At 45.0% G+C, this 14,965-nt stretch overlaps 2 protein-coding genes across 2 annotated transcripts in view; both read left to right on the forward strand.

Moving 5' to 3' along the window:
- Window positions 1-14,965, forward strand: part of Saraf (store-operated calcium entry associated regulatory factor) — a 735,200-nt gene that overhangs the window by 264,909 nt on the left and 455,326 nt on the right. The window lies entirely within an intron of this gene.
- Gsr (glutathione-disulfide reductase) overlaps window positions 10,596-14,965 on the forward strand; it is a 37,577-nt gene continuing 33,207 nt past the window's right edge. The window contains exon 1 of the mRNA XM_051182252.1: window positions 10,596-10,847. Within this exon, the coding sequence (XP_051038209.1) occupies window positions 10,611-10,847 (237 nt within the window). The 5' untranslated portion in view covers window positions 10,596-10,610. The remainder of the gene's footprint in view (window positions 10,848-14,965) is intronic.

Here is a 14,965-nt window from a genome sequence, read left to right on the forward strand (position 1 = left end):
TATTTTTACAAACTATACATTTTGTATTAAAAGAAACAATTAGAGAGCAGAGAGATGGCAAAGTGGGTAGGGTAAGAGTATGCTCTGCAAGCATGATGACCTCAGTTAGAATCTCCAGCTCTCATGTAAAAAAACAGGCATGACCACACATGCTTGTAATCCTAGCATGAGGAACAATGACAAGCCAAACTAGAGCGCTTGCTGACCTGTCATCTAACTCAAATGGTGAGTTGCTGCTTCAGTGAGAACCCTGTCTCAAGGAAATACGACAGAGAGCCACAGAGGAAAATATCCAGTCCTGCCCTGGTCATGGCATATACACAAATCCATGTGATTCCTATGCACAACCAACTAGTTTAATTGTGTTCGTTGTTTTTTTAAACTTTTCACAGGTTTTTGGTTTGGTTTGGTTTTTCAAGATGCTTTCTCTGTGTAGCTGAAAGGATGGAAAATAACAGCCTAAGTCTCCAATGAACCCAGAAAGCTACAAGTTTAAAAATACTATCTAAAAAGCCCTAAATGCCTTAAATTCCAGACCCTGTCCTCTGCCAGTAAATAGGTAAAAGGTCTAGGAGCCCATACAAATGCAGACCTCCAGGGTTGTAGAAAACTGATTGATCTATAAAGCATGGGCTTGGGTGATTTAAAATAATTGGTCTAAAAACTATAAAATGGTTTAAATTGATTGACTGCACCACACGGGCTCTTGATGCTTTGAGATGATTTGATGCACGGGCTTTGTTGTAAACCCTATAAAAAGTGTCTCGCCCAACCTCGACCAGCAAAGAAAAACGCAACTCAGGGAAGATCTTCTAGCAGTTTAATCAGGATCCTTGAACATGCTTCTTCTTCTGACCCCGGGGAAATGCCTGCACAGGCTTAAATCCCCTTGCGCTGACCAACCCTAGTGAGCCACGTGGACCCTGAAGATAGGCTGCTCTTATACGGAAGCAAGCAAGCTGAACAGGCTTAGCCAAATAAGGACTTGTTTATGACAGAGAGCGCTCACCATCGGGAAGGTGGAAGGCGGAAGCCAGCACCATCTTTAAGGCGCGGCACTTCGCAGCTCTCTACAGTTCCCCCTTTTTGTTTTATTAAGGCAACAGGCAAGGGTAGTGGTCTGATCTCCAGTAATGTAGTGGACATTGTAGTGACACTGAATCCCTGTAGTCAGCCAAGTCAGTGCCACACCCGTCCGGTATCTTTTTCCTGGAGATGGGGCCTCGAACACCAACCCACATGCAACCAGACTTGCCCTTCTCGGAATTGCTAGCTTCCAGAGCCAACTCGGAGTGCAGTGCTAAGCCATACAACCTGAGCGTGAAGGATCAATTCTTATTCATGACTGTGAGCCATGCCTCGGGGGGACTGCCCTGCCTCGATGGCTGTAAATGCCTGGACTACCATAGCTGCATACTGCCTCTGAGCAAGCCTCAGTCTGCTAAGGCACCACAGGCCCACAAAGGAGATAAGCAGCAAGAGGATAGCCATGGCTCCCATTCCCGCCCATTCTTTCAGGTGGTTCATGGCTTGAGTGATCCATGTAGATAGTCCCTCTGCAACCGAGATGTCGACCTGGGTGGAATTCACATGCACAATGGAAAGTCTCAGGTCCTGCATTAACTTATCGAGTTCGGCAGACCAATTGCCTAAAAGATACTGAGAAAGCTGGTTAGACATATTGGCAGCCACCGAATACTTTTGATATGGCACAGAGGTCACACATAGCCCTATCATCTTTCATTCACATCCTATTTGTGCCAACTGCCACAAAGTGTCTATTTGCTCCTGCACCAGATCAATTCTTTGGTTCACGATCATAAGACCTCCTTTTAACTGAGCACCAATTGTGGACTGAGCATCCAAGGTGGTAGCCACATTCTTGGACAATTCATTTGTCTTAGAGGCTGTCTGTACGGATGTGTTCATGGCCACGGCAGCCGTGACTGAACCCACAACTGCAAAAGAGATAGCTGAAACTATGGCTGCTGTAATGCCAAAAATCTCTCTATCATCTAAACACCGTCATAGCACTCAGGGCATCAACAGGCACGGGAATCCATCCCACGGGAGGATTAGGATTGAACCATTCACCAAAACGCTGAGAGATAGACCAAGCAAATTTGGCCACCCCATGAACTCCGCCCCTTATCATAAGGAAAGGGGACAAATCTGTGCAGCTGCCATTAATGCCGCACAAGAGCCAGAGATCAAAAGGGTTGGAAATATCCACCTGCTGCGGATCCTGATCAGTAAAGTTTCTCCCAGCAAAGGTTTTATTGAAGCTGGTACTAATTCTTGGTGAGAAGGTAAAATATCCCTTGCTCGCCCAAACAACCTCTCCCGATTGACATCCTGTCCAGGAAAGGAAACCACCTCCTCGTTTACTCAAACAATGAGGGACCCACTTAGGCTGATGGGGTGCTGGCTTGTCAAACTCACTCTTAGCAGGCCACCATCCACTTATCCAGGAGGCGTTGACCTCCCTAATGGGGCCTCCCATGGTGGGCACATCAAACCAAGCTGCAGATTGATTAAATAACATAATGCACTGACTCTTATCACTAATATCACATAAAACATAGACTTCCTGTTAAAACAAAACTCCTATTTTCATTTATATTAGCAATCTCACTATCATAAGGCAAATAAGGTAAATCTAAGCACTTATTAGTACTAAAAAATCGGGGAAACAATTTTGCATCATAGCGTATCGGCATGGGTCTTGGGAACACCGACAGGATCCCCCATCGTGGCTCCATCTCCATCGTGGCCAAATCAGGCTGATGATCAACAGCAACAGCAGGCTCTTCATGTTTGTTGCACTTTCTTACAAACCTCTCCGGGACCCACAATGGTTCTCAGCGATCCTGGGGAAAAATACATACAGACCCTCTCACCCATGCCAACACCGGATCAGGACCATGCCATAACCCGATGATCACATCTTTCCATTTCACATAGCCTTTTAGGCTCCCTCCTTGCCACTGATGACGATCAGCGGCGGAAAGGCCATCAACATCCAAAATTAAAAAACTGAGGGTAAAAAGGGCTAAAGATATTCTTTCCTTGGGAGTTCGGCCTTGGCCTACTCCCCCTTTTTGTTTTATTAAGCATTCTTTTAGGGTGTGATGAGCTCGCTCTACAATCCCTTGTCCTTGAGGATTGTAGGGTAATCCATGGACAAGTTGAACTTCCATTTGTTTGCAAAAGGAAGTAAATCTCTGAGCCGTATAGGCTGGCCCATTATCAGTTTTTTTGCTGTTGAGGTTATCCCCCAAGCCGCCCAGGCTTCCAGGCAGTGTTCAACGACATTGCGGACTTTTTCTCTGCTTAAAGGCGTAGCATGTACCACACCTGAACAAGAATCCACAGACACATGTACATATTTCAAAGCTCCGAATTCTGAAATATGCGTGACATCCATCTGCCATATCTTTAGGGGCATTAACCCCCTAGGGGTTACCACCACACCAAGTGGGTGTTGGTATATTATACACTGTGGACAGTTCAAAACCACCTGTCGAGCATCTGCTCTGGACAAATGGAATTTCTGTTGAAGAGTCCTTGCATTCACATGAAATTGCTGATGGAATTGCCTAGCCTGATCTAAAGATGAGCTGTAAAAAATACATTCCACCCTTGTCCATTGATCAACAATGTCATTTCCTTCACTTAAGGACCCAGGCAAACCCGTATGAGCTCTAATATGTTGAATATAAAAGCATTCCTTTCTCAACCAAATTAATCTTTGTAACTCTTGTAAGAGTGAACAAACAACACTACTAATTTTAATAGGGCCTGCTAATTCCAAAAATTTTACTGCATTCACCACATATGCTGAATCTGAGATCAAATTAAATGCAAATGGGCAAATTTTGAATACTTCGACTACAATTTTCAATTCCACAATTTGAGGGGATCCTGGCTGAAATTGACACAGCACAGGAGGCTTATTTGCAATCATATATGCCCCACAACCAGTTTTTGAACCATGCTCTGAGGGTCTTTCATAGCCTTGGCTGTCCAGGAACTCATTTTTAGACAAGGATGGCTTCAACCTCAGAGACCCTCCCTCCTGCCTCTGCCTCCTGTGTGCTGGGATTAAAGGCTTGCACCACTACCACCTGGATGTGCACTTGTTTTTTAAACTGGGTCTAGAGAACTTGTTGAAAGTTAATTTAGGATGCATTAAAACCCACAAACCTTCTACTCTGCAAGTCTGCTCCTCTTGACCCATAGGAAAGAGCTCAGCTATATATATTGTCAGGAAAAATGGAGATAAAGCTCTCTCAACTGAAGACCAAGGTGGATGAAATGGCCCAACCTTTGTGGCTCAGCCAATAAAGACTTGCTTGCTGCCAAGCCTGATGACCTGAGTCTGACTCCCCAGAACACATGGATAAGGAGAAAACCAACACACAAATGTCCTACTCCCATACATTCACCCATGGGTGTGCACACATGCATTCAAAAACAATAAACTGAAGACAATGAGCACATTTAAGAGCCTGATAATCTGGACAGTGGTGGCATATCCCTTTAATCCCGGCACTCAGGAGGCACAGGCAGAGCCAGAGCCAGAGCTGTTACTAAGAGAAACAGTTATACTCATCAGGCTCTTTTTTTTTTGGGGGGGGGTGATTTCAAGACAGGGTTTCTTTAACAGCTCTAGCTGTCCTGAAACTCACTCTGTAGACCAGATTGGTCTTGAACTCACAAAGAACCACCTGCCTCTGCCTCTGGAGTTCTGGAATTAAAGGGATACAACAACAACACCCAGCTCGATGACACCTCTTAATATAGTTGAATTGGGATTGATTTTGGGGAGGGGGGCACAGTCAAACCACTGTACCACAAGGTTTTGGTAGGATACACTCAAACCTCAGCAATATAGCCATATAAAATATAGCCCACTTTTTTTTTAATTATTTTTTTAGCGGGATGATACTATGCAACTCAAGATGACTTTGAACTTGTGACCTTGCCTCACTCAGTGTTGGGATTGCAGGTGAATGCCATCATGTTTGTCTTTGGCCTTCATTTTTAACATTGAAGAGAATTTTTAATCTTGAAGAGAAAACTGATAGCTTTTGTTTGTTTTTTAATACTTAGAACTTTAATAGTTTAAAAAGATATTGTGGGACTGGAGGGATGGGTCAGTGGTTAATAGTACTGGCTGCTCTTCCAGAGGATGCTGGTTCAATTTCCAGCACCCACATGGCAGTTCACAACCCCTAACTCCATTCCCAGGGGATCTGATGCCATCTTCTAACCTCTGCAGGCACTGCACAAAAGTGCACAGACATTTATTAATACCGGCAAAATATCCAAAAACATAAATACAAAGGTTAAAAAAACTAAAAAGCTGTTGTGGGCATTTTTTTTCTTCAAAAGCTCTATGTTATTTTGATACTTTTTTTGGTAATCCACATTCATGAATGTCATTGTGATGATTTGAGGGTTTGAGTCCCTTTGGAACTCCTCTACTGGAACCTAATCCAATATGACAGTATTTACAGGTAGGCTTTCTGCATTGGTTAGACTATGAGTGCTCGGCCTACATTAAAAAAAAAAAAAAAAAAAAAAAGATTAGCATTGTTACCAAAGAGACTGAAAGGAGTGTCCCTGTGTCAGTCAGCATGCCCTACAGGAATAGAACTGATAAAAGGGAATTTGTGAAGTCTGTTTACACAGTACAGGCTGCATAGTCAAACAGGCTGCATGCTGCTGGAGAGGCTCACAGCCTGATAGCTACTTAGTCCAGCCTGATAGCAGGAGGTGGGTGCACTCACAAGCTACTAGCAAAGATACACAAGCAAGCAGCAGTACTTTCCCCCCCACAGAGCCCTTCACATCTGAACTCCACCAGAAGGTGCTTCCCACTCAGAGGGAGAGTCTTCATCCAGTTAATCCTTCCTGGAGACGCCCACAAAGATCCATGTCTCTCAGTTGATACCAAATCCAATCAAGTTGACAACCAAGATTAACTATAGCCCTAGTCTCCATCCCTCCACTTTGTTCTTCAACTTTGACCTTGTAAGAATGCAGCAACAAAATGTCATCATGAGTCTTCATGTTCTCTCTCTCTCTCTCTCTCTCTCTCTCTCTCTCTCTCTGTGTGTGTGTGTGTGTGTGTGTGTGTAGGGCCTCATGAATGCTAGAAAAACAGTCTACCACTGAGCTATCTCTCCTACCCCTTTTAAATTTTTGTAACAGTCTCACTAAGTTGTGGGGGGAATGGAGAAAGTTCTGAATGAATGAAGACCTGAATAACTTTGTGCTGCTGACATGGGCACTGCCATGTCAAGTACCCTAACCTCAGACACTTGGAAAATGGCAAAGTCTTCTTTTTGGGCCCATTTGTGGATGCTGACAGTGTGTACAGGAAATGTCCACCATAGCTTCCTCATCCCAGATATTTATGACCTGAAGATTGCTCCTCTACTGGGACTGGTCCTGCTGAGATTAGCTTCAACCTGTCTCCTTGAACCAACTGATTACCATAAACCCTGCCTCCTGGCTTATATGTACATAATTACTTCATCCCTTGTTCATCTGTGTGCAATAGTCCTGCCTCTGCTGTGGCTTCTCTATCAAAGAGACCAATCCACCCAGTTCCCTTCTCTGTGTGTCTCTGTTTGTCTTTTCCTCCTATACTGGCCTCCCCAGTCAGGTCCATCCATGAAGCCAGGCTGGGCATAACCAAGTTGCTTAGGCCTGCCTTGAACTTGTTCTGTAGCCCAGTCAGGTTTTCATCTTTTAATTTTTTATTGATTTGGTTTTTGAGACAGGGTTTCTCTGGGCTGACCTGGCTGTCCTGGAACTAGCTCTGTAGACCAGGGTGGACTGGAACTCACAGAGATCTGCCTGCCTCAGCCTCTGAGTGTTGGCATTAAAGGTGTGTGCCACCAACACCCGGAATATTAACTTTATTTTAAATCACAGGTATGTGTTCATATGTGTGTGTCTGTGTATGGGGATGTGCACATAAGTGTGGGTACTCCAGGAGGTTGGAGGTTTCAGATCTCCTAGTGCTAGAGTTACAGGCTGTTGTGACCTTCCTAATGTGGGTTTTGGGAATTGAAGTAGGGTTTTCTTAACCACTGAGCCATCTCCCAGCTTTTTATGGTTGGGAGAAGGTCTCACTGTATAGCATCAGCTGGCCTGGAACTCATGGCCTTAAATTCATAAAGGTCTACCTGCCTTTACCCTCCAAGTGCTGGGATTAAAGGTGTGGGACCTTTTATGTAGGAGGTTTTATTGGGGGAAGGGAAGGGACTGGGGGAAGGGAAGGTAAAGAGAGAGAAAGAGAGAGAGAGAAGCAAAGACCTGCCTGCCTCTTCAGAGGAGTGGAAAGAGACAGTTTTATTTTTTTTTTAATTTAATTTCATTTTAATGTGTATTGGTGCTTTGTCTGCAATTTCATCTGTGTGCCACTTCTGTGCCTAGTGCCTGTGGAAGCCAGAAGAGAGTGTAGAATCCCCTGGAACTGGAACTCTAGACAGTTGTGAGCCTCCATGTGGGTGCTGGGAATTGAACCTAGGTCCTCTGGAAGAGCCACCAGTACTCTTAACCACTGAGACAGTTCTCAGGCACCTACCCTTCAGAATTTAAAAACAAAACAAAACAAAACTTACAGTTTGGTTCACTGTTTCTATTCAGATTTTAAATAATAAAAATACCCAATATAAAATAATATCTACATGCTCTAAAAATTAGGAAAAGGAAACACATAGAAAGAAAAAGTAATCATCAGGAAAGATCTGGGTTGAAGAAATAGCTAAAAGTGTACATTTGGGTAAAGGTGCACATCACCAAGCCTGATGACCTAAACTTACCCCTGGAACCCATGTGGTAGAAGGAGAAAACAAACTGCAAACATTGTCCTGTGACCTAGACACACACACACACACAAAAAAAAAAAAAAAAAATAAAATAAATGGAGGGCTGGAGGGGTGACTCTGCCATTAAAGGCTAGGCTCACAACCAAAAATATAAAGAATAAATGTAATTTTAAAGATTAAAAAAGTCTACTAGTGACAGATAATGGGATTAACAAATACTACTTTAGGTATGCCAAGAAGGAAAAATAGTTAAATCAACCATAACAAAGTATCTATGGGCGTACTATAGGGAAACATGTTATTTTGTGTGCTAGTTTTAAAAAGTATGAGAAGTCCAGGGTGTGGTGGCACACACCTTTAATCTCAACACATGGAGGCAGTGGTTCTCTGAGTCTGAGGGAAGTGTGGTCCACACAGCAAGCTCCAGGTTATCAAGAGCTACATAGTGAGACCCTGTCTTAAAAAGTCTTTTTAGGGAAAAAAAAAAAAAGCAGGGTGGTGGTTGGTGGCATATGCCTTTAATCCCAACACTCAAGAGACAGAGGCAGGAAGATCTCTGTGAGTTCGAGAGTTCGAGGACAGCCTGGTTTGTACAGAGAAACCCTGTCTGGAAAAAATAAAAAATAAAAAAGGAAGTGGGGACTAGAGAGATGTCTAGTCTAGTGTTTAAGAGCACTGGCTGCTCTCAAGAGGACCTGGGTTCAATTCTCAGCACCCACATGATAGCTCAAAATCCTCTGTAACTCCAGTTCCAGAAGATCTGATGCTCTCTTCTAATCTCCATAGATACCAGGCATGTATATGATGCACATACATCATACAGGCAAAACAACCATACACATACAAATAAATAGAGGAGAAATGGTTGTAGCAGAGTGTTCAAATCATGTTCTATTCTCTTCCTCGTTTTATTCTCTTCTCTTCTGTGTATGGGTGTTTTGTACACACACACACACACACACACACACACACACACAGCTCACAGAGGCCAGAGAGAGCACTAGATCCCCTGCGACTAGAGTTAGTTATGGGTGCTGTGTGGGTCCTGAGAACCAGACCCCAGTCCTCTGGAAGAGCAGCCAGTGTTCTTAACCACTCAGTCATCTCTCCAGCCTATCTCTTTTCTTTTCTGAGACAGGGTCTCACTCAAACTCACAGAGATCCTCTTGTCTCTGTCTTGTGAGGCATGTGATATATACCTGGCTGGCCACTACTGGACTTTTGAGCTAAAAGGAATGTTTTTTTACTTCACCAAACTTTGAGATGGAAAGCACTCCATGCCATCATATTTTGAAACAGGGTCTTGTTTTTTGCCATCCTTTTGCCTCTGCCTCCAGAGAGCTGGTATGACAAGTTTCCCACTGTACCTATCTCTTTATTTTGCTTAATTAGTTACTTTCAAGACAAGGGTTTCTCTGTGTAGCCCTGGCTGTCTTGGAACTCTGTAGACCACACTGGCCTTGAACAGCGATCTGCCTGCCTATGCCTTTCAAGTGCTGGGATTAATGGACTGTGCCAACATCACCACCCAGCTTCTTAATTCCTCTGGATATATTTTCTGGGGTCTAAATCCAGTCTCTCCTGTCTGTCTCTGTCTTATTCACTCTTTGATCAGTTTTGAGACAAGATCGCTATATTATGTAGCCCTGGCTGTTCTAGAATTCCTTTGTGGTTGTGAGCTGACATTTGGGAGCTGGGAGTCAAACTCTGCTCCTCTGGAGGCACGGTTAAGTACTGAGCCATCTCTCAAGCCCTGGGCTTTTAAACAGCAAGAGGATTGTGTAAGTGGGTTTTTAAACAGCAAGAGAATTGTGTAAGTGAAATTGAATACTTGTTATTGCATCACAATGGCACCTTTCTCATTACTTAGCAGTATTCAATCTTGATCTTTTGGGCAAGATATCACCTGCAAAAATAGTGCCATGTTAGATCAAGAAGGAATAAGTGTGTGTTTGTGTGTGTGGGTGTTATTTATATGTATCTATAATTTCATCTGTCTATATAACTGTATCCCTATCAAACTTTAGCCCATTGATGGTTCCGAACAGAGCCGATTTCACTGTGACCTTGATAATATTTTCCCACTGTTAATTCTGTCTACATTTATTACAGGGCACTATACTAGAAGGAAAAAAAAATCTTCCTTCTTCCTTGTCCTTGAACCCAAGTTTCTCCTACCTCCAACTCCCAAGTTATATTACTTTTCAAGCACGAGGGAAAAAAAATAAAAAGAACTATATAACATTTTAATTCGGTGCGTTCTGATTGGTGTACAGGTCCTAGGGACCCTGTGTTCCTCCCAGCCTTAAACTCATGTGACCTATACACTGTTCCCAACGACTCTGCCTGGGATCTTGGCCGGTTTAGTTAGCTCCATCTCAATCTCTCCCACAGCAATTGTCTTTAAGCTTCATCCGTGGATCACAAAAATCATTTCTGCCAACTCATTATCCCAGCCTTTTTAAAAAGTACAAGTGCCCGAAAATCACCTTAAAAAGTAAAAAATGAGGTTTAAAATGTTTAAATTCCTGCTTCCTGCCCCGAGAGACTCTGAATGTGAGTCAAGGCCTAACAGGGCTCGGCAGTACAGGACCAGATCCGGGGAAAGCTGTGGAAAAACAAAACGTTCGCCTGCTTGGTCGCGATCCACGCGCTGCGGGGCGGGTGCTGATCGGGGGGTGGGGACTGCGGCCCTCCGCCCGGCCCGCCGCGGGTGCTTAGTCACGCCGACGCTGCGCCCGCTCCCCGCGCACACTTCCGCGCATGGCGCTGCTGCCCCGGGCCCTGAGCGTGGGCGCGGCCCCGAGCCTGCGGCGGGCGGTGCGCGCGCTCACCTGCACCATGGCGAGTCCCGGCGAGCAGCAGACCCCGGCCGCTGCTGTTTCCTTTGACTACCTAGTGATCGGCGGCGGCTCGGGAGGGCTGGCCAGTGCGCGACGGGCGGCGGAGCTCGGCGCCAGGGCCGCGGTGGTGGAGAGTCACAAGCTGGGTGGCACTTGCGTGAGTATCGGGGCCCTCGGGCCGCGTCGGCAACGCGCTTGCTCCCGGCCTCTGCGCGCGTCCCGGGTGCCTCCTCACTCCAAGGCCCCGCAGTCCCGGGAGATGGCGGGAAAGAGAATAAAGCGAGCAAGCCCGCCACGCAGCACAGGTGCAGTGCTAAACATTTAAACCCAGCTTAGCCGCACAGCATGCATCTCCATGCGGGGGAGTATTGATTTGGCGCCGGAACTAGGGAAACACGAAACTGCCCCTGGGAAATTGCTAGTGGCGTAGGCGAGTGGAGAAGGGGAGGGCTTTGGGTTTAAGGAATGGGGGACCTGAACGTTTATATTTTAAGGGCCGAGTGATGGGTAATGACAGTGCTCAACTTTGGCTGCGCGTCGGAACTCCCTGGAGAGTTGAAGGTCTGCTGCGGGTGTTCCCGCGCCTCCGAGACTCCAGGCTGTGGCTGGAGGTGCAGCGTGTTAGTAAGTTCAGAAACTCGCAATGGATTTAAGCTGCAACCAACGCTGAGAACGACAGGCTGCCTTAAGAAAAATCTTAAGGAGTTTCTCAGAACTTTAATACTGTTTGTTTTGCATTGTCTAGGGACAGGTTTTCAAATTACAGAGAGAGAGAAAAGAGAGAAGTAAATTGAAAAACTTGATATTTTTAAAGTAGTCTCGTGCCCACACTAGTGTGACCTATCACAAGATCTAGGCAGAGTTCTTGTTGGTGACTGAAAATGCTGAACGTAAGAGTCACCCGAGATTGGGGATAGGTTCTCTCCATGCTTTTGAAGACTGACGTTTAAATTATACTAAATTGGGAACGCCTTAGGGGCAGGGATGGGTTCCTAGTATTTGTGTACTGCTTGTTACCTTCATATGCCTTGCTCAATGGCTGTTTGTGAAATGAATGAAGCCAGATGAATAGCTGTGAGCAGGTTCAAGCCATTGTTGAAAACAAGGCAGAGGCAGGGGAGGGACTAAGAGAAAGGAAAAGTCACTGTTAATGATTGTGCTCTTTGAACCTGCCCTCCGCAAATGGTGGGTGCCCTTGGGCACCTGCGCTCTTGAGGCCTTTGCTTTCCTCCTTCCTTGTTCACATCGCCATGGATTTGTGACATCTTCTGTCATCGTTGGTTCAACTGGCATTGATAAAAGAAGGGGCTGGTGGGTTTAGGGTCCCATTAAGAAGGTGAAGACAGATAAACTGCTTCGGATAGCAAGCAAAGGACAGCTCAGAATGACATCTGCTGACTGTGGTACACCTGGCCTTGCCCAGTTCATCCCTGTGCAGCGGCTCCCATTTCCATCTAAGCATTGATGTCTCTGGAATGTCCAGTGCTGTTCCAGTGGCAGAACTCTGGGAATCTCCTCGAAGTAGCTTTTGCCTTTAAATTACAAAACAGGGTAGGGCTGCAGCCAGTATCAGAGAAAATTTAACCAAAGGTCAGGTATGGGTTTAGATTTGCCCAAGGATTGCAGTTACATGGTCTGTCTAGAATTACAATAGAGAACTTAATGCAGAAAGTAACTTACAAGCATGTACAGGGAAAATAGAGGCTTTTATTCATGTCTTGGGTTCTTAGATTGAATAAGACAGAAAGAAGGAAGAGGTCCCTTTCTTCAAGGAACTTGCATTATAATGAGACCAAATACAGCCACACACCAAGGGGGATTGGTCTGGTTTTTGTTGTTGTTGTTCTTGTTGTGTAATGTTTATTTTATTTGTTGAGTGCTTCCATGAGTACATGTGTACCACACATGGCCTGGGACCTATAGAGGCTAGAGGGGGTGTCATTGGATACCCTGGAACTGGGGTTGCAGATAGTTCTTAGCTGCCATGTGGATGCTGGGATTCAAACCCAGCTCCTCTGGAAGAGCAGCCAGTGCTCTGAAGCGCTGAGCCATCTCTCCAGCCTAGCACTGCCTTGTCTTTGTTGTTGCAGGTAATGGCTATCCAGTTAAGTAGTTCAGAGAAATGTTAATTCTCACATCTTCCTGGGGCACTCCAGGAGGCTGAAGATTGCTGAATTCAAGGCCAGCCTGAACTATGTAATGAGTTCTGTCCCTGTACACAGAGCAGTTAATTAAGTTCTCCACCAGCAGTAACTTTCAGGTGGTAGGATTATATTTCATTTCTACTTGGTTTTTTTTTTTTTTTTTTTGTTCATTTGTTCACTGACTATTATTGAAAATCTATGTATCAGGTGCTTTAAAAAAAGATTTTATTTTATGTGCATTGGTGTTTTGTCTACATTCGTGACTATGTAAAGGTGTTGGATCCTCTGGAACTTGAAGTTACAGTTATGAGCTGCCAAGTGGGTGCTGGGAATTGAACCCAGGTCCTCTGAAAGAACAGCCAGTGCTCTTAGGTGCTGAGCCATCTCTCTAGGCCCATTTATTTATTTATGGTTTTTTTGGATTTTCAAGACAGGATTTCTCTGTGTGGCTTTAGAGCCTATCCTAGAACTCTGTAGACCAGGCTGGACTCAAACTCACAGAGATCCTCCTGCCTCTGCCTCCCGAGTGCTGGGATTAAAGGAGTGTGCCACCAACATCTGGTCTTGGGTGCTTTTTATAATGATTTGTTTGGGGAACCTGTAGAAATGGCATTGGGGTTCAATTCCCAGCACCCACATGTTAGCTGACAACTGTCTTTAATTCTAATTTCAGGGGATCCAGTACCTTCTTTTAACCTCTTAAGGCACTGGACACACACATGCCACACATTCCTATTTGCTGGCAAACATAAAATAAAAGTCTTTTTCAAAACTTCATTCTTATTATGTAGCTATGCATGTGTGTATTGGGGGATGATGTGTATACGTGAGTGCAGGTGCCCACGGAGGCTAGATTCCCCCCACAGCTAGAATTATTGGCAGTTGAGATCTGTATAACCTGGATGCTGAGAACCATCTATTGATCTTAAGCAAGAGTGGTCCATACTCTTAACTGAGAAAAATATGGGAGCTGGCAGTGATGGGCTTTTTGCTGTTTTTTGTATTGTTTTCTTTTTGCCTTTTGGCTTAACTTTGTGTGTGTGTGTGTGTGTGTGTGTGTGTGTGTGTGTGTGTGTGTTTGGGATCATTGGAAATAAGGTTAGAATTGATCTTTGGAGATTCATCAGTCTTGTATGACTGACTATAGGTTGTTTGTTTTTGATTTTTAAAAATATTTATTTTTAATATAATTTTAAAAAATTGATCCTTTAGGAATTTCACATCATTTTCCCTGTTTCCATTCATTTCCCAATCGTTCCATGTCTGCCCTCCACCCTTGTGGTCTCCCTGTTGCACAACTTAAAAAATTTAAAGTAAAGTTTAAAAATTAAAATTAAGTGCCAGGTGGTGGTGGCGCACACCTCAGTACCACTCTCTGCCATCAAGTGGCATCAGGCAACATCCCAGATTATAGACATCTGCTTGGCTTTTGGTGGTAACTCGGGTCATGGATGTCAACACAGACCCTGACTGCAGTAGGACCAGGGATCTGGTCATGGCCCCAGCTGAAATGTCATCATGGCCTCAGGTGGCAGCTCAGGCCACTTAGATCATATGGCCTCTGGCTGAGGCTCAGACCACAGAAATTTGTGTGACACTTGGTGGTAACACAGTCCACAGACATCAACAGACGCCAGCTGCAGAAGGGCCCCAGGCCCAGACATGACCCTTGGTGGCAGCAGAAGGGCCACAGGCCCAGACATGACCCTTGGTGGCAGCTTGCCCCTGACAGTGCAGGCCACTCACACCAGCCTGTTCCTCACTGCTAACGCCCACTTCCTCCTCCTTCCGCACGCAGTACATGAGCTGCTCTGCTTTTTTTTGTTTGTTTTTTGTTGTTGTTTTTGTTTGGCTTTTCAAGACAGAGTTTCTCTGTAGCTTCGGAGCCTGTCCTGGAACTAGCTTTTGTAGACCAGGCTGGCCTCAAACTCACAGATATCCACCTGCTGTGTGCACCACCCATGCCCAGCACTGCTCTCTCCTGTCCATCACATACCTGCCTGGGCCCCTGTGTGTTTGTTTCACCTGGATCCTAATACAAAGTCAGGGAACATCATTTTGTTCAGTTCCTTTTGCTCAACTAAGGAGCAGCTTGTCAGCTAACACGCTCGTGTAAGTGTGCTGTGGCCTG

This window comes from Phodopus roborovskii, unplaced genomic scaffold, assembly GCF_943737965.1.
Source record: "Phodopus roborovskii unplaced genomic scaffold, PHOROB, whole genome shotgun sequence".
NCBI classification, from domain to species: Eukaryota; Metazoa; Chordata; class Mammalia; order Rodentia; family Cricetidae; genus Phodopus; species Phodopus roborovskii.